The sequence below is a fragment of the Oryx dammah genome, unplaced genomic scaffold, assembly GCF_014754425.2.
Source record: "Oryx dammah isolate SB20612 unplaced genomic scaffold, SCBI_Odam_1.1 HiC_scaffold_12, whole genome shotgun sequence".
Lineage (NCBI taxonomy): Eukaryota > Metazoa > Chordata > Mammalia > Artiodactyla > Bovidae > Oryx > Oryx dammah.
The window spans coordinates 61,833,472-61,852,400 of record NW_024070196.1 but is presented as its reverse complement, the minus strand read 5'-3'; the positions used below and the strand labels follow the sequence as shown (position 1 = coordinate 61,852,400).

Below are 18,929 nucleotides of genomic sequence, written 5' to 3'. Positions count from 1 at the left end.
TCCGACAAAGAGCTCCTCTTCCTTTCAGTGGCTGTGCAGTCTGGCCTCTGGCCAGCACTTCTCGCCAGGATGAAGATTGATCCAGAAGCCTTCATTACTAGGCACTTGGACCAGATCATCCCCAGGATCACTACACAGAGCCCCCTGAACCAGGTAGTTGGGCCTGTGAGCTGGCTCTGGCCTCAGGTCAGCGGGCAGACCAGGAAGATTCAGAGAAACAGAAGACAGGGTGATGAGAAGTGGTTTGGATCATTGGGTTGCAAGTGACAGAAAGCGTCAACTAGTTTGAGCTTAGCAGGGAGCTTGCTGGTTGCCGCATCTAACTGGTAAGCCCCTGGATGTGACGGGACAGGGACTCAGGTGTCCTCAAGACCTCATAAGTGGAATGTTTCTTGCCCTCTGTCCATCTCCCTTCCTCCTCTGTCTGTGCCTCACTGCTGCTTTCTGCAGCATGGGCTCTGTTATCAGTCTCTGCTTTTCGGTAGCAGGATAGCTGTTCTAGGTTACGTCTCATCCCGTTAGCTCCCGTGGGAAAAGCTGGCGTTTTTCCCACCATTCCAGCGGGCAGGGGGCCTTACCGCCCGGGTTGACCTGACTCGGGTCCTGTGCTCATCCCAGGGCCCATCCTTCCGGTCTGGGTCATGTGCCCATCTCTAGCAAGGGCGGGGGGAAGCTCTGCCTGAACCACAGAGATCAAGAGTGGCAGAGAAATGTGTCCCCCATGTCCAGGTGTGGCGTGCTGAGAAGGCAGGCATACCCTGTAGCCGTCCACTCCAGCGGCAGGGTTCAGAAAGAACAGGCAGTGGCAAGAAGGGGAGCCTGCTGCCCGGGGTGTGAGACATGGCAGGCCCTCTCTCCCGTGCCAGCCGTGGCAGGCACTGACCGTGTCTGTTTGTCTGGCAGTCTTCCATGAACGCCATGGGCTCCCTCTCGATCCTGTCCCCAGACCGGGTCCTCCCACAGCTCATCAGCACCGTCACCGCCTCCGTGCAGAACCCAGCGCTGTGCCAGGTGACGCGGGAGGAGTTTGCTATCATGCAGACCCCGGCAGGGGAATTGTACGACAAGTCCATCATCCAGAGGTGAGCCACCTGCTCGAGGGCTCAGTAAGTGATACAGTCTGTCTGTTCCTTGGGGGAGTGCTGGCTGTGGTCCACACACAGCCTTCGGTCCTGGATACGAGAGTGTGTGGAGGACCCAGTGCTTGCCTGGTGCCTGTGACTTAAGAGGTAGCAGGGGTCTCGTGGCTGGTGGGAAGCTAAAGGGCCTCGTGGCCGGATGGAACCTGGTTGATCACCCGCTCTGGTGTTTCAGTGCCCAGCAGGACAGCATAAAAAAGGCCAACATGAAGCGAGAGAACAAAGCTTACTCCTTCAAGGAGCAGATCATCGAGTTGGAGCTGAAAGAGGTGGGTGTGCGGAGGCCTCAGGCCAGTCCGTTGGGTCACCCTCACCTGTGGCATACTCCTCTGACCTCCCCATTCAGCCCGGGTCCTCCTGTCACCTTCTTGATCTGCTCTTTCTCAGTAGCTTTCTCCACCCGGAACTCCAGGAAAAGAGATTTTTCTTTCTGCTGTCAGTAGTTCATGTATTTTCTCTGCTAAATGGTGTAGCTTGACTCCATGCCCATCCCCACACCCCACCCCTGGATGGCCAGGACCCGTCTGTCCTCCTGACAGTGGGCACGGGCCCTGGCACAGTGTAGCCTCTGGGGCATCGGGGTTCATGGCTGTGTTCAGTGGTGACGGGGCTGGTTCAGGTGGAAGCACAGCACACAGGGCTCTTGTCTCAGCCTGTGCTTCTCCCTCAGCCTTTCTGTTTTCTTCACTCTTTATAGGCTGAGTTCTTTTTGTCTTCTATATCTCTGCCCACATGTCCCTTCTGCAGAGAGGTGACTCCTCTGCTCACGCTCCCCAGAGCCGAGCCGCCCCCTTCTCGTTTGTTATGCATAATATTTATTCCTTTCATGACACTGGTCATGGTCTGAAGTCACCTTGTTTATATATCTGTTCCGTGGTCATTGTGTAGCCACCCCCACTAAGATGGCAAGCTCTGTAAGGGCAGAGACTTGGTCTTGTTCCCACAGTCTCCCAAGCATCTGGCACCTCCTAGGTGCTCAGTGAATATCAGATGAACGAATGCTCTCAGCCTCTGCCAGGCTTTAGCTTACACTGGAGGAGAGTGTAGGGCAGGCTGGTCAGAGGTGGGAGAGGCTTAGGCTAGAATTCTGAAGCGCTGTGGCTCCCAGAATACCCTCTTTAACACTTGGAGGAACTTTCCATTTCTCTTAACACGTAAAGACTCTTTGTGTTTTGCTTGTAGAGAATCTGGCAATGGTTGCTCTACTGCTCTCTGTTCTGTAGAAACCAGGCGGCCTTGGGCTTGTGGGAGGTGGGGGAGGCCAGCCGGCAGGTTTGGGGTCCAGATCACAGACTCACAGCTGGCCTGGGGCTGACGGTGGAGCCGAGCTCACCTTGCCTGGTGGTGGGAGGGAGGCAGGTCTGTGCCCTGGAGACGGAATTGCTGTGCTTGTCCCTTCAGGAGATAAAGAAGAAGAAAGGCATAAAAGAGGAGGTGCAGCTGACCAGCAAACAGAAGGAGATGCTGCAGGCCCAGCTGGACAAGGAGGCACAGATCCGGAGGCGGCTGCAGGAGGTGAGCGGCTACCCCAGCGCCCCCGCCTCACTTACTGTCAAGGTGGACCCTGCTGACAGGCCCTCTGGGCTGACTTTGCTTACAGCTGGATGGTGAGCTGGAGGCGGCGCTGGGGCTGCTGGAAACCATCCTGGCCAAGAACCCTTCCGGCCTGACCCAGTACATCCCGGTCCTGGTCGACTCTTTCCTGCCCTTGCTGAAGTCTCCCCTGGCTGCTCCCAGGATCAAGACCCCTTTCCTGTCCTTGGCTGCCTGTGTCATGCCCCCGAGGCTCAAGGCTTTGGGTTAGTTCTCATTGGCCGGCTGTGGGCATGGCCCCGGGGCAGGAGGGGGGCGGACAGGGGTGCCCTGAGTGCTCGGGGGAGACACTCAGTGACCTCAGCTACTGACCTGTGTTCCCGTGGGTGCAGCCTCAGGCAGCCCAAGCTGCACATCCCTGGGAGCATGTGGTGCCATCTCCTCTCTCCTTTTTTATGTCTACTGTGGCTTCACTCTGAGGACCAAATTTTAGATGCTAGTCAGTGATCTTTCTTTGTGTGTGTGTGTGTGTGCGTGTGCTGCGTCACTCAGTCATATCCAGTTCTTTGCGACCCCCATGGACTGTAGCCTTCTGGGCTCCTCTGTCCATGGGGTGTCTCAGGAGAGGATACTGGAGTGAGTTGCCATTTCCTGCTTCAGCGGATCTTCCTGACCCAGGGATCGAACCCTCATCTCTTATGTCTCTTGCATTGGCAGGCAGGTTCTTTACCGCTGGGCCACATGGGAAGCCCTTGATCTTTCTGTAGCAGTTATAAATTCAGTGGCAGTGGGATAGTTGGTGCCACGTGGCCTATCCGTGGAGCCCAGAGCTCCTGAGCAGCCAGATGTGAATGACCAGAGGTCTCTGTGGCCTTGAGAAGCTTTCTTTTTAGCCACAGAGAACCTTGTGAGGTGGCTAGGAATTGTGTTAACCTTGCTCTGTGGATTGTATGACACCTTTGAGCCTTAAGGATACATTCCCATGGGTGAGGATGGAGTCAGGCCGTGCACGCAGAACCTATGGGAAGTGTTACCTGGCTGGCTGGGCTGCTGCATGGAAGGTGGGAGCGTCCTGTGGCTAGAGCTTCACTCCCAGCTGAGTAACCTTGTGTGGCTCATGTCTCCTCGCCGCGTACTTCTGATTCCTTACTGTCAGAAGGATAGCCCCTCGCCAGCTTGCCCACCCTTTCGGGGGTGGCACGGAGATGAAACGAGAAACTAGGTTGAGGAGATGGGCAGAGCAGAGCTGATTACTGTTAACTCGGGAACATGGGTCCCTGGTTCATACCCGAGCCAGAATGTGTGTCTTGGCGTGGGTCATCCCCTGTGGGTCCCTTCTCTTGGACACAGGCACTTTGGTGAGCCACGTGACTCTGCGCCTGCTGAAGCCGGAATGTGCCCTGGACGAGTCGTGGTGCCAGGAAGAGCTGTCAGTGGCCGTGAAGAGGGCGGTGACCCTGCTGCACAGTCACACCATCACCAGCAGGGCGGGCAAGGGCGAGCCAGGTAAGGGACAGGATAGGGTGGACAGAGGGCGTGAGGTGGTGTGAACTGTGCGGGGGCTTGACCCCCATCCCCCAGGCTTCCTGAGGCCGCGGCTTCCGCTGGTCTCTCCCCTTGCTGGCCTTGATTTCCTCACCTCACCCCTTGAACTAGACGGATGACTTTTGAGTCCTGTCACTGTGACCCCCCACTGCCACCCTTGAGGGTTTAGCTCTTGCTGTTGGAATTTACTTATCTGTTTTAACGCTCACATTGTGGAACCAGGCGCTGTCTGGGGTAGGAGCAGCATTGGCTTTAGAACTGGACTGCCGTCTCTTGTCTCTCTTGTCATGCCGCTGGCTTCAGGGTGTCAGAAAGGGCCTCCGGCCATCTCCCTGCCCACTCGCCCTGAGGATGGACGCTGCGGCGGCCAAGCTCGGGGCCCGGCCCACTTGCAGAGTCGGTCTGCTTCTTGCTCTCACAGATGCTGCGCCCCTGTCCGCACCAGCCTTCTCCTTGGTTTTCCCATTTCTGAAGATGGTGCTGACCGAGGTGCCCCACCACAGCGAGGAGGAGGAGGAAAGGATGGCCCAGATTCTTCAGATCCTTACCGTACACGCCCAGCTGCGGGCCTCCCCCAGCAACCCACCCGGGCGTGTGGACGAGGTAGGGCGGGGAGCTCGGCTCCCCCTTGGCTTGAGCGGGGTTGGGGGTGGGGTGGCGCAGGGGCTTCTGACACTTCTTGACCCATAACAGTTCTGGGGAGGGGGTCCTACAGCAGCGGCCATTGGTGGGGAGACCCCAGATGTTCTATTGAGAGAGGCTCTCAAGGCCTCGCAGAAGCTATGGGTCTCCTGAATCTGATAGTTTCTGAGCCAAAGGAGTTGAAGGGCTCTAACTTGTATGTTGTTCTTAACAACAGAAGACAGTGCTGGTTACTGTCCTTTTCACTTGCTTTTGAGACTGGAGCTCATTCAGTCAGGATTTTTTTTTTTTTTTTTTAAAGACTTTTTGGGTGTGGGCCATCTATAAAGTCTTTATTGAATTTGTTACAATATTGCTTCTGTTTTATGTTTTGGGTTTTTGGCCACGAGGACGAGGCATGTGGGATCTTAGCTCTGTGACCAGGGTTAGAATCCGCACCCCTTTCATTGGAACGTGAAGTCCTAACCACTGGACCACCAGGGAAGTCCCAAGGAGTTTTCTTTTTTAATAGATTGAAAGCGAAAGTCACTCAGTCATGTCCGACTCTTTTCGACCCCATGGACTATAAAGTCCATGGAATTCTCCAGGCCAGAAAACTGGAGTGGGTAGCTGTTTCATTCTCTAGGAGATCTTCCCAACTCAGAGATTGAACCCAGGTCTCCCACATTGCAGGTGGATTCTTTACCAGCTGAGCCACCAGGGAAGTCCAAGAGTACTGGAGTGGGTAGCCTATCCCTTCTCCAGGGGATCTTCCCAACCAGGAATTGAAACAGGGTTTCCTGCATTGCAGGCGGATTCTTTACCAGTTGAGCTACTGGGGAAGCCCAGTTTTAGTAGATTATGTTCTAAAAATTTGAAAGTAATGCTTACGTACTTTAAAAAAATTCCAACAATACAGAAGCAAAAAGAGAAATGCCCCTTCTCAGAGGTAGCTATTAATAACAATTTGGTCTATACCCTTGTGGACTTTTTTTATTTAAGCACATATAAAGCTCACACCCACAAATGCAGTCATGCAAAAAATGGATTGCACCACTGCTTCCATGGGAATGTCTTCTCTCGGCCGCCTCCAGCGTCAGGACCTGTGTGGCCCACATCCTGTGGATCTCATCTTATGGGCTCTGTTCTGTGGTGCACCATGTTTTAGTCAGCTTTTTACTTGCTGATTGACATTTTAAGGCTGCAAACCTTTCCATGTTTTGAACACAGCTGTGGTGTGTCCCCGTGTTCATTTACTGCCTCACACACCATGTGAACATTCTCATAGGACAGATTCTTGGGCGTGGAATTGTTAGGTCACGTGACGTTCTGAGTTATACCCTCGCTAAGTGTTCCCTTTTCTCCAAACCTCATACAACCTCACGTAGTGTTTAGCTTGCCAATGACAGGTGGAAGAATGGTGTCTTGTTTTATTTTGCATTTCTTTACTTACTTGTAAAGTTCAGTATCTCTTTGTGTATTCATGAAGTGAAGTGAAGTGAAGTCGCTCAGTTGTGTCCGACTCTTTGCGATCCCATGGACTGTAGCCTACTGGGCTCCTCTGTCCATGGGATTTTTCAGGCAAGAATACTGGCGTGGGTTGCCATTTCCTTCGCCAGGGGAACTTCTCGACGCAGGGATCAAACCTGGGTCTCCCACATTGTAGGCAGACGCTTTACCGTCTGAGCCACAAGGGAAGCCACAGGTGGCTCGTGTGTTCATGAGCCACCTGTATTTCAAAAGTCTGTGCATTTCAGCCAAGGGTAAGAATAGTTACTGTTAGTCCCTGGAGATCACAGCTGACTGGGGTTGGCTCCTGTGGATTGAGCTGTGGACTTGACAGGGTCCCTCCGCGTGGTCAGCCGGAAGACCCAGAATGTTCCCCTGTGGGTGAGAGGGACTCATGTGCCTCCGGGCTTGGTTACAGACCTTCTGTGGAGCTTCGTCCTGCCTCATGTGCTTTCTCCCGTAGAACGGCCCGGAGTTGCTGCCTCGCGTGGCCATGCTGCGCCTTCTAACCTGGGTGATCGGGACGGGCTCTCCCCGACTTCAGGTGATCTGGTTCCCTGCTGGCTTCTGCCATTCACAACCCCGCCCTCAGGTTCTGATTGCCTCTCCCAGCCCTCAGTTCTGGCCTTGGGCACAGCAGTACTCGTGAGAGCCAGCCAGACTGTTCTCAGTTCATGCGCGGTTTTGCTTGGATCCTGCCACTGGCCTTGGCCTGGCGCCAGGCTCTGAGGCCTAGTAGGGGTGGGTGGGGTGGGTGTTCTTAGTTCAGGTGCCCCCCGAAGCCCATTCCCAGCTCCCCTGCCTGGCCTTGTAGTAGGAAACGATTTGTTGAACTGAGCCCAGCGGCTGGATGTCTCCCTCAGGTTCTGGCTTCAGAGGCCCTAACCACCCTGTGTGCCAGCAGCAGTGGCAAGGATGGCTGTGCCTTTGCAGAGCAGGAGGAGGTGGACGTGCTGCTCTGCGCCCTGCTGTCTCCCTGTGCCAACGTGCGGGACACTGCACTCCGGGTGCGTGCCCATGCCCTTGTGGGGCTGCCTCACCCCCTGCCCCCCAACCTCGTCCCTCAGCCCTGCTCTTTGAGCTGCCCTGATGGGAGGTGCCGTGCATGTGCACCAGTGTGTCCTGGAGGCAAAGAGCAAGGTTACAGAGGGTGGCTTGGGGTCATTCTGGGAATTGGAACAACGAAGCAGTCGTATCACTGGTTTTTTCCTTTGCTTTTGAAGACGTCACCTAACTTCTAAAATGCACCGGGAAACACAATGGCAGTGCGGCAGATATTTCTTAAAACAAAGGGAACATCCTTTTTTAGAGATTTTTGTTGATCTTGAATGTTAACAGTTAAATTTTAAAAGTTTACGTAAAAAAAATTTTACCACTGCATGCCATCATCTCACGAAAGAAAAGCTCTTTGAAGAGACAGAGCAGCTAATGAGTTGGTCTGCCTCATGGCGCTCCCTAACCAGCGCTGCTGTCCAGCGGAGCTGTCTGCCGGGATGGGACTGTTTAACTGTGTCGTCCAGCAGGGCAGCCACCAGCCATCGCGTGGCTCCTGAGCACTTGGAATGTAGCTGGTGCAGCTGAAGAAGTTAAGAGTTGGTTTTAATTGATTTTCTGTGGAGACCCACGAGTGGCTGGTGGCTTCATCTTGGATGGTGCAGCCCTCGTGGGCGGCAGGGGGAGGGCAGGTCAGAGTGTCCTCCCAAAGGTCCTGCCTCACGCGGTGCGATCCCATGCCTCTCAGGGCCTGTTGGAACTCCACATGGTGTTGCCGGCGCCTGACACCGATGAGAAGAATGGCCTGAACCTTCTGCGCAGGCTCTGGGTGGTCAAGTTCGACAAGGAGGAGGAGATCCGGAAGCTGGCCGAGAGGTGAGCACTGTCAGAAGGCTGGCCTGTCCTGCTCTGTTCTCTTTCTTCTTGTGGAATAACTGGACCCAGCGTGCTGAGCCTACAGAGGGATCGAGGGCTGGGGCGTTGGCTTTGGCAGGGCCTGTGCTGCAGGTCCTTGTCCGACCAGCCACCTTTGGTCTGTTGTAGGCTCTGGTCGACCATGGGCCTAGATCTGCAGCCAGACCTCTGCTCTTTGCTCATCGATGACGTCATCTATCACGAGGCAGCTGTGAGGCAGGCTGGGGCGGAAGCCCTCTCCCAAGCGGTGGCACGTTACCAGCGGCAGGCGGCCGAGGTCATGGGCAGGCTCATGGAGATCTACCAGGAGAAGCTCTATGTGAGTCATCCGGGCACTGTAGTCTGGGCGTGCAAGGGTGGGTTGGACCCTGAGCAGCCTCCAACCTAATCCAGACAGGAGCCACCCCGTGGCTCAGGGTGGCTTGTGCCTGATCCCGCTTCACCCACCCGACTGGCTGGCCCGTGGGCCCGGAGAGAGCCCTGCAGTGCATCGATCACCTGTTTGTTGCAGCGGCCGCCCCCGGTGCTGGATGCTCTGGGACGAGTTATCTCTGAGTCTCCTCCAGACCAGTGGGAAGCCAGGTACGACAGCTGTTGCAGCCTTGTACTGCTCAGCGCTTCTGGATGTGTGACCAGGTAGAAGCTGCATGCCACGAGGAGGCAACAGAGGGTGATGGGTCAGCAGGGGTAGGAAAAGACAAGACTTCCCTCTGAGTCAGAGGCCTGAGGTCCACTTCCGGCTCCTCCTGGTCAGCTGGGTGACTCTTTCTCCTTTCCCCTGGGGACTGTTTTCTTAGAGGTCCCCAGGTACCTCCTCACGGCTGTGGCTGAAAGATTCACCATGCTTGGCTTTTGTAGAATATGGCCACTTGCGATGTCGTCACCTCTGCTTCCTTCCCCTCCGTCTCCTCCTGCCTGGTGGGAGAAGGCTAGGCAGTGTACTCACACAGGGAAACAGGCAGAGCTGCTGCCCTGCTCGCAGTCACCCTGCGGGGTAACCTCTGGGCAGATGGCAGGGCTCTCTTACAAGTGGGCGGTTCCAGACCCACGGGCAGAGCCGGGGGTAGGCACAGGGCGCCGGGCTTCGTCCTGTGCCCTGCCCTGGAGCAGCGTGTGCTGTTGGCAGGCTCACTCTCCTCCTGACATGCCAGGATAGAGGCCCCCAGCCGGGAGGCCTCTGACTCTGCTGACACGTTCCCCCTTCTTTCCCAGGTGTGGCTTGGCTTTGGCCCTGAACAAGCTTTCCCAGTGTTTGGACAGCTCTCAGGTGAAGCCACTCTTTCAATTCTTTGTCCCCGACGCCCTCAACGACCGAAACCCAGACGTCCGGAAGTGCATGTTGGATGCAGCTCTTGCGACGCTCAACACACATGGGAAGGTAGGAGATCTCAGCCAGGCGAGGAGATGGGGGACAAGGTCTCAGCCACCTGAGGAGCGGGAAGAAGGCTGGGTCAGGACAGGCAGCAGGCTGCACCATAGCGCCACGGCGAGGCCCAGTGCTGGATGTCCTGGCCGGGTGCTGGCCCCCCAGCAGATTCTGTTTGTATTTCTTTGGGGTCAGAAAGACCCCAAAAGGGTATTAAATTGATGTAAGTCTGCTGCAATTCTGCCAGAAAACCGGGAAGCCCGCTGGCATGGCTGGCTGACTGGTCAGGATACCTGTCCCTCAGCCAGGCTTGGGCAGAGACCTTTGTCCCCAGGCACGGTCCCTGGGGCTGACGTGAGGCTCTGGGTGCTCTGGGCTTTCAGGAGAATGTCAACTCGCTGCTGCCGGTGTTCGAGGAATTCCTGAAGAACGCGCCCAACGACGCCAGCTACGATGCTGTGCGGCAGAGCGTGGTGGTCCTCATGGGCTCTCTAGCCAAGCACCTGGACAAGAGTGACCCCAAAGTGAAGCCGATTGTTGCCAAGCTCATCGCTGCCCTCTCCACCCCTTCCCAGCAGGTATGTCCCTCGACCACCTGGGCCCTGTTTGGGTGGGCGGTGGGAGCTGCAAACGGAGTCGGGTGTCAAATCCGGATGGCTGTGCTCTCTGCTCTTCTTTCAGGGAACTGCCTAGTTTATTCAGTTAGGAATGCCCTAGTGGAGAGTCAGCTTGTTACTATGTTCTAGATCTCTTTAAGTATGTGCATTTTTTCTAATATTTTTTAATAGTTATTTTTTGCACTTAGTATAAACTTGGTTCTGGAGATACAAAGATTGGGGGAAAAAAATCGTCCTTGGTGTGTTAGGCTTTTCGTGACATTCTCTCTGTGTGTGTTGTATGTTTTGGGGGCCTTTTAATGCAGTTTTCAGGCCACAGGGCAAAGGATTTTTTTTTCTTCTTTCTTGAAGAACACATTGCGTGTATTTTCTGTGACTTGCATTTTGTTCACTTCATTTTGAGCCATCCAGAGTGTCCTCCTCAAAGGCACAGTTGAAAACCATAGGTTTACAGAATTGTGGTTGAATAAGCTATCTGATGCTGGGAGGGATTGGGGGCAGGAGGAGAAGGGGTGACAAAGGATGAGATGGCTGGATGGCATCAGTGACTCGATGGACGTGAGTCTGGGTGAACTCCCGGAGTTGGTGACGGACAGGGAGGCTTGGCGTGCTGCGATTCATGGGGTCGCAAAGAGTCGGACACAACTGAGCGACTGAACTGAACTGAAGCTATCAGAGCACCCAGCCTCCAAAGCATCCTGCCCAGGGCTCCTAGCCACAGGCCGCCTCTTGGGCCTATTTGGGCATCCTGAACTGTGTCAGGATGATTGACAGCATCTTCTGGAACCACTCGATTTGGGCTTGGTCCTCTAAGTCCCAGCCCCATTTCCCTTTGATTCTAACAAATTTGAGAACCGAGAGACTTGGGCTGTTTCTAAGAAGACACCGTAGCCCACTTCTCTCGGGATCTTTCTTTGTGAGTAAGTTTTACTGTCCTGAGCCTTCACCCCACCTGCCCAGGCCTTGGTTCTCCCTTCAGACCAGAAGCAGCCCCATAACAGCTGATGCTTTTGTGGCTCACAGATGTAGCATGCATCCTGTGGGCATGTACTACAGACGTGATCGTGGGCCCCCATCGGCCTTCCTGATGCTCCTTGTGGGCTGACGGGCAGTGGCGGAGACCGGCCTGGGGACTGCGTTGGCCGCCAGGCACCGGCTGTGGTTGAGCCTTGGCACTGACGGGCAGGCCCCTCCCCCAGGTCCAGGAATCCGTGGCCAGCTGCTTGCCACCCCTCGTCCCCGCCATCAGGGAGGACGCAGGGGGTATGATCCAGAGGCTGATGCAGCAACTGCTGGAGTCAGACAAGTATGCCGAGCGCAAAGGGGCTGCGTACGGACTGGCAGGCCTGGTGAAGGGCCTGGGCATCCTGTCGCTGAAGCAGCAGGAGATGATGGCCGCGCTGACCGATGCCATCCAGGACAAGAAGAACTTCCGCCGTCGGGAGGGTGAGTATCTCCAGGCTCGACACTGCCCAGCGTGGGCGGTCAGCGCCCCCTCCCTGCGCTGGCTGCCTGAGGAGGGAACTGGCATTTCCTCCCCTGCTGAAGGCCGGCGTCGGGGTGTGTGCGCCTGTGAGCTGTTGGTGGCTGGCTGTGAGCTGTTCCATCCCGGCCACGCCGGTGCGGCCTGGGCATCTTTGTTTCTGACTCTGTACCACCTTCAGCTGAGGGAGATGGTGCCTTTCTCACTGGTGGTGCTTCCCATTATCGCCTCCTTTCTGCTCGGGGTGGGCAGAGGGCGTTGCTCCCTCCTGAGCGGCCGTTGTAGCCCCCCAGCTGCTCTGAGCATTTCCAGAGGGTGAGGAGGGGACGAGGAGCTTGTCCTGTGGCTGCCCCATCCCCAGAGGACGTCCCGATCCCAGCCTCACTGCCCCACCTCGCCCTGCCACCCCCAGGAGCCCTCTTTGCCTTCGAGATGCTCTGCACCATGCTGGGGAAGCTCTTCGAGCCATATGTGGTCCACGTGCTGCCCCATCTGCTGCTGTGCTTTGGGGACGGGAACCAGTATGTGCGGGAGGTAAGTACTGAGGCTGCGCGGGGTGGGGATGTGGGGGGGCGCCCTGCCCCGTGGGAGCCCCTCAGCCCACCACTCGAGTGCCAGACACCAGTGCGGACTCCCCTGGTTCCCAGTGTGGTACTGAAGCCTGGTGAGGTGAGAAAGCCCATCCCTCCTGTCAGTTGCCTGTGTGGCCTGGGGTCCGGGGTCAGACACAGTAGATGCCTGGTGAGCGATGATCAGCAGTGGGACACATGGTCCAGCCTTAGGCCTTGACCCTGGTGTGCCGGAGAAAGCCCCTGAGCGTCTTTTCTCCTCCCTCGAGGCTGCAGATGACTGTGCCAAGGCTGTGATGAGCAACCTAAGTGCTCACGGGGTGAAGCTGGTGCTCCCCTCCTTGCTGGCTGCCCTGGAGGAGGAATCCTGGAGAACCAAAGCCGGTGAGGCTGCTCCCTTGGTGCCACTGTCTCAGCTTCCTGTTCTGAAGAGCACCCTCCCAGGGGTGCAGAGATGTTGCTCTTGTCCTGTGTGCCCACCGCCCGGCCCCTGCCCTCAGCCTCCTGCCCAGGGGCCAGGCTAGGGCTCTCATCAGGCAGCTTGTTTCTATAATAGTTGGTTCACTTTCGTGCAAGAAACAGGCCTTTGAGCCACAGACCTAAATCAGGAAATCCCAGAGCTCTAAGGTTGGTCTGTGGCTAGCTCTCTGATTCTAAGACCTCTTCCCCCGTTAAGCCCTCTTTTTTAAGGTATAGTCTTATTCGGAATCCTAATTTGTAAAACGGAGCTGCTCTGATTTGGGGAGGGTCAGTGTTGGTCAGGGCTTACCCTTTGGTCCTTCAGGCTTTGCCCTACATCTTGAAAACTCACTCTCTTACTCAGTGGGTGAGCGGACTGAGGACAGAGAAGCTCAGTGAACTGACCTGGGGACACTGCCAGCTCTAGGCTGGGTCTGGCCTTTGTCCCCACCACTGCCCAGGCTCTCACCCGGGTTCCCCCGGCTCAGCCAGCCTCAGGAATGTCTTGCTCGCTTGGCTGGAGCCAGGGCCTGTGCCCTCCCGCTTGGGGAGGAACAGGCCGCTTCTCCTCTGCCCAGGCAGGTGAACTACCAGCCTGTGGCCCGTGATTTCACACGGGCGTGTGTCTGCCGTCTGCAGGGTCGGTGGAGTTGCTCGGGGCCATGGCCTACTGTGCTCCCAAGCAGCTGTCGTCCTGCCTACCCAACATTGTGCCCAAGCTCACGGAGGTGCTCACCGACTCCCACGTCAAAGTGCAGAAGGCCGGGCAGCAGGCGCTCAGGCAGATCGGCTCTGTCATCAGGAACCCAGAGATCCTGGGTACGTAAGGCCTCTCCCACGATCGTGCGGGCCTTGCTCCTCCCTGCGCCCCTCGACGCTGCAGGGAGCATGCACTCATTCAGCACAGGCCCTCTGAGGACAGAGACAGTCGCCCTGAGATAACCTTTAAACTCGGGGAAGCCCTTTTCCTATGATAATCAGTGGAAAATAGTTCGGAAGTGGTCTGTTCTCCTGTTGGTCTGGAGCACTCATTGACCATAGAGGTGGGGAAACTGAGTTGTTGGCCTGGAGGCAGCTTGATTCTAAGGGAGCCTTGAGATCCACAGAACTGAATGACAGGCTCTGGATCACAGCAGCAGCACACCTCAGAGGGGTTAGGTTCCAGGGAACTTTCTATTCACGCTCTATTCCAGGAGACCTGTGATGGAGGGAAGGTTAGGGAGCTTACTCTTTGGCATGGTTGTTTCTTGAGTAATTAGGAAAGACTGATTTCTAGAAGTAAACCCCAGCCAGCTATGTTGACTTACAGCACCATACTTATCAAATTCTAAGCTTCAACTTAGGGCATTGGTGATCATTCAGTGCATTTCAGCCTGAGTATTTCCAGACTTGATTTTAATCAGAAAATGATGGGGTTTTACGGGAGGAACAGGTAGATGTGGGTTTTATTGTCATTCTTTACAATGTCCAACAGCCCTGGGGATTTCTAAGGCCCAGAACAGTGTTATCTCTTAACAAATGAATGCTTTCCATTTTGGGAATCCAGCCTGGGCCTTTATTTCTTTTTTTTTTTTTCATTGCAGTGTAATTTGCATAAATTCACTTTTTACAAATGTACAACTTAGTGGTTTTTAGCATCTTCGCAAAATTATGTATCACCACTATCTAGTTCTGGGGCACTTTCATCGCCCCAGAAAAGAACCTCACACCCATTATTAGGTTTCACTCATTTCCCCTTCTACCTCTGGTCCCTGATGACCCCTAGTCTATTTTCTGTCTCTGAGTTTGCATATCTGGACACGTTATGGAAATAGCATCATACACTATGTGGCCTTTTATGCCTAGCTGCTTGTGTCTAGCATTCTGTTTTCAAGGTTCATCCACATTGTTGCATCTGTCAGTATTTCATCCCTTTTTATGGTCTAATAGCGTATCTCATTGTGTGGCTGTGCCGTTTTGAGTGTCCATACATCAACTGATGGGTGTTTACGTTGTTTCCACTTTTTGTTTTTTAATGTTGCTACGAACATTTGTGTTCAAGGTTTTATTTGATTTTTGTTTTTGTGGACATGATTTCAGGTTTCTTGGTTAGATACCTAGGAATCGAATAACTGGGTCATATGGTAACTGTTTACCTCTTCTAGGGAACTGCTAGACTGTTAACCTGGCGGCTATACCATTCTTGACATTCTCAGTAGCCGTATATACACACACACAGGTGTTCCAATTGCCAACACTGTTACTGTCTGTCTTTGGTTACAGAAATCCTAGTGGGTATGAAGTGGCATGTCACTGTGGTTTTGTTTTGGCCATGCCACACAGCATGCGGGATCTTACTTCCTCAGCCAGGGATTGAACACGTGCCCCCTGCAGTGGAAGCACACGGAGTCTTAGCCACTCATTGTGGATTGGGTTTGCATTTCCCTAATGACTAACGATGTGGAACATCTTATCATGTGCTTATTTTTCATTTGCATATCTTCTTTGGAAAACTATTCAAATCCTTTGCCCATTTTTAAATTGGGCTATTTAAAAAAAAATTGTGGGTGGGGATGGGGCACCACTCTGCATGGCTTGCTGGTTCTTAGTTCCATAACCAGGGATTGAACCCGGGCCCCCTCAGTGCTGAGTTTTGACCACTGGACTCCCAGGAAATTCCCTCAAAACTCTTGACTGGAGTGTATCTTGTTAGTGGTGAATTCCCTGGGCTTGTGGGAAAGATGAGCCAGGTACCCCTCTTGAAATTCCTTCTACTGGGCTGATAGTGCTGACTTCGGGGAGCTCATTTTATCTGTGGCAGCTGCTCTGAGTGTTGTGTATCGCACTCCCACCACTGGTTCAGGGGGCCTTTGTCGTCTCCAAACGGTTTTTTTCACAAAGCCACTTTGGGTCATTGCTGCTTCCAGAGTAAGATCCACGTTGCTAAGTGGCCTCTGGAGGCCTAGCCGGTGCTGCAGCTCAGGGCCACTGAAGCTAGCAGGTAGGCACCCCATCAGCCACAGCTCTTCAGTGCAGGGGGGTGACAGCTGCCGCCCCCCACACCACTTCCTCCTGGGGAGCAAGAATAGAATTGCTCTTTGCAGACAGGCTGGCTTCTTCAGCTGGTGACTTGTGGGGCTCTCGGGAGAGGGCCCCTGGCCTCCTTTTCTTCTGACTTGTCTAGTGCTGGGGGCTCTGGCAGCTGCCCCACAGACTTGTACCCAGCTGCCTCTCTCTTGTCCGGACACACAGCCATCGCCCCGGTCCTGCTGGACGCCCTGACAGACCCCTCCCGGAAGACCCAGAAGTGCTTGCAGACCTTGCTGGACACCAAGTTTGTCCACTTCATCGATGCCCCATCCCTGGCCCTCATCATGCCCATCGTCCAGAGAGCCTTCCAGGACCGGTCCACGGATACTCGGAAGATGGCCGCCCAGATCATTGGCAACATGTACTCGCTGACAGACCAGAAGGTTTGGGCCTGTGGGGGCTCATGCAGGACAGACCAGTGGATGCTGGCTCAGGGCCGTGGTCCCTACCGACAGCAGACACAGGGCAGCTGTGGGCATTCGATTCCTGATGGTATCAGGGCAGAAGTGGACCTGGGGTGGAGGGTGGAAGTCTGAGCTCTCTGCACATCTTGGAGAGCCCAGCCACACAAGTCTTGATTAGCTCCACCCCCAGATGAGGCCCATCCCCATGAGCTCCTTTTACCGACTGATGGGGAGGAAAGGTCCAGCCTGGCCTTTGACTTTTCAGGGGTGTTGGGAAAGCGGCTGCCTCTTTGATTGCTGGCAGTGTCTCCTTGTCATAAGCACTGGTTTCTGTGAGCCTCTCAGGAAATTAGCCTAGTTTGGGAGATCTGCTGTTTACTCACTCCCAGAGGCTGATGTGTGTGCTCTCAATACCACAGCTCTGATTTGCTTGCTGAGGCTACAGGCACAAGAGATAAAGTGGAAAGTTAGGTCAATCCTAGGACATTTGGGAAATTGGAAGTTGGAAAACCAAAATAATTTTACCCATAGCCCTCCAGAAGCCTAGACAATTATGTTTTAAAATTACGTTTAAAAATGATATTTCTGAATATAAATGTATGTCCAAGTTATAACGAGTTATTCATAAAACTGAGTCTTAAATAGTTATGTAACATTCCAACAAGCTTATATACCATAACTTATATAATTCTATTGTCGGTCACATAGTGTCCAAGGTTTCTTGCTATTTTAAATGATACTGCAGTGAACATAAGGTTCTTTCTATATTTAAAACTGTTTCTGAAAGTGGAGTGGTGTATCAAGAGACATAAACCTTTTAAGGTAAAGATCGTGCAACTCTGAAAGGAAAATGCTGAGAGAATCTTGTGGATGCCCGAGACTGGGCAGCCCTCGGTCCCAGGAGGAGGGAAAGCTCTGAATGGCAGCTGGGGGCTCTCCACCTCCCCAGGAGGGCCTGGGGTCCCTCAGAGGTTTTTCTGAGCAATCACACAGGGCCTTCAGGGAACCAGGGGGATGGAGGGGGTTCTTTACCCCTGTGAGTGCTCCTAGTCAGCAGAGTGGGGTGGTCAAGATCTACCCAGGAACCGGTCTGGAGAAAGCGGGCCTCAGGCCTCCACTGAGTCACTCCTTCCATCTTTGCAGGACTTGGCTCCTTACCTGCCAAGCGTGACGCCCGGTCTGAAAGCCTCTCTCCTGGATCCTGTGCCTGAGGTGAGTCTGAGAGGGAAGGGGGCGGGAGCACATGGTTTTAGCCCCGCCCCAGGCAACCAATTGCTAAGGAGCCACAGAAGCTGTGCTTGCATCTGCCTGGTGAAGGGCGAGAGGCCCTAGGGACCGTTCCTCATTCCTGTGTGGTCACGTCTCCCCGCCGTCCCTGCTCTCGCTTCCCTGGCAGGTGCGGACGGTGTCTGCGAAGGCTCTCGGGGCCATGGTCAAGGGCATGGGGGAGTCGTGCTTTGAGGACTTGCTGCCGTGGCTGATGGAGACGCTGACCTACGAGCAGAGCTCTGTGGATCGCTCAGGCGCTGCGCAGGGTGAGGCAGGGCGGCCCCCAGGGCCAGACCTGGGAGGCGCGCTGGGGGCCCTGAGGTCCTGTAGGTTCACTCTGTCCCTTTCCTGCAGGGTTGGCCGAGGTCATGGCCGGCTTGGGGGTGGAGAAGTTGGAGAAGCTGATGCCAGAAATTGTGGCTACAGCCAGCAAAGTGGACATTGCCCCCCACGTCCGAGACGGCTACATCATGATGTTCAACTACCTGCCCATCACCTTCGGGGACAAATTCACTCCTTATGTGGGGCCCATCATCCCCTGTATCCTCAAAGTAGGCGCTGGTGCCCCCACTGAGGATAGGGCCTAGGGTGGGGCCAGGACACATGCTCTCTCCTGGGGGGCTCGGCCTCTCTGCCAGATGCAGCTGAGTAGCAGGGAGTCCTGTTTTTTCTTGGGTCTGGGTGCCTAGGGGGCAGCAGGTCTGGCTGACACCCACTCTGTGCACAGGCTCTTGCTGATGAGAACGAGTTTGTGCGTGATACTGCCCTGCGTGCAGGCCAGAGGGTCATCTCCATGTATGCTGAGACGGCCATCGCCCTCCTGCTGCCCCAGCTGGAGCAAGGCCTCTTTGACGACCTCTGGAGAATAAGGTAAGAACTCAGGCAGAAAGACCCAGTGGCCATAGCTTTGTGTCTGGGGAACTTACTGAGAAATGAGGGCTTCCCAGGCGGCGCTAGTGGTAGAGAACCCACCTGCCAGTGCAGGAGAGGCAAGCGACATGAGTTCGATCCCTGGGTCAGGATGATCCCCTGGAGGAGGAAATGGCCACCCACTGTAGTATTCTTGCCTGGGACATCCCACGGACAGAGGAGTCTGGTGGGCTATGGTCCATAGGATCGCAAAGAGTCAGACACAGCTGGAGTAACTTAGCTCACACGCATGCACGCACTGAGAAATGAAAAGCAGAATGTTGCCAAAAGCTCTCAACTTTTCCAGATCCTCATTTCTCACCATTTGGTAACTCTCCAGTTTCCTAGAGCAGTGTCTGTAATTCCGATTCTCTTCTAAGATGTTTTTTCTCTTCAGTCCTTCAGTTTGTATCAAAATTTTAAATGTGAATGCTTTCCCATCTGGAGATTCTCCTTCTAGGATTTCCTCTCAGGGACATATTTAGTCAAGTGCTTAAAGATGTATTTAGAAGGATGTGTGTTGCGATAC

The 18,929-nt window shown here is 54.6% G+C and overlaps 1 protein-coding gene across 1 annotated transcript in view; it reads left to right on the top strand.

Annotated features, from left to right (window-relative positions):
• GCN1 (GCN1 activator of EIF2AK4) overlaps positions 1–18,929 on the top strand; it is a 54,036-nt gene that overhangs the window by 21,782 nt on the left and 13,325 nt on the right. The window contains exons 20-42 of the mRNA XM_040250862.1: positions 29–153; positions 904–1,082; positions 1,315–1,408; positions 2,541–2,654; positions 2,740–2,938; positions 4,023–4,178; positions 4,639–4,820; positions 6,811–6,891; positions 7,211–7,354; positions 8,089–8,216; positions 8,385–8,574; positions 8,767–8,837; positions 9,468–9,633; positions 10,005–10,199; positions 11,438–11,684; positions 12,134–12,255; positions 12,560–12,674; positions 13,389–13,568; positions 15,981–16,201; positions 17,366–17,434; positions 17,619–17,757; positions 17,846–18,042; positions 18,219–18,361. Coding sequence (XP_040106796.1) covers positions 29–153; positions 904–1,082; positions 1,315–1,408; positions 2,541–2,654; positions 2,740–2,938; positions 4,023–4,178; positions 4,639–4,820; positions 6,811–6,891; positions 7,211–7,354; positions 8,089–8,216; positions 8,385–8,574; positions 8,767–8,837; positions 9,468–9,633; positions 10,005–10,199; positions 11,438–11,684; positions 12,134–12,255; positions 12,560–12,674; positions 13,389–13,568; positions 15,981–16,201; positions 17,366–17,434; positions 17,619–17,757; positions 17,846–18,042; positions 18,219–18,361 — 3,457 coding nt within the window. The remainder of the gene's footprint in view (positions 1–28; positions 154–903; positions 1,083–1,314; positions 1,409–2,540; positions 2,655–2,739; positions 2,939–4,022; positions 4,179–4,638; positions 4,821–6,810; positions 6,892–7,210; positions 7,355–8,088; positions 8,217–8,384; positions 8,575–8,766; positions 8,838–9,467; positions 9,634–10,004; positions 10,200–11,437; positions 11,685–12,133; positions 12,256–12,559; positions 12,675–13,388; positions 13,569–15,980; positions 16,202–17,365; positions 17,435–17,618; positions 17,758–17,845; positions 18,043–18,218; positions 18,362–18,929) is intronic.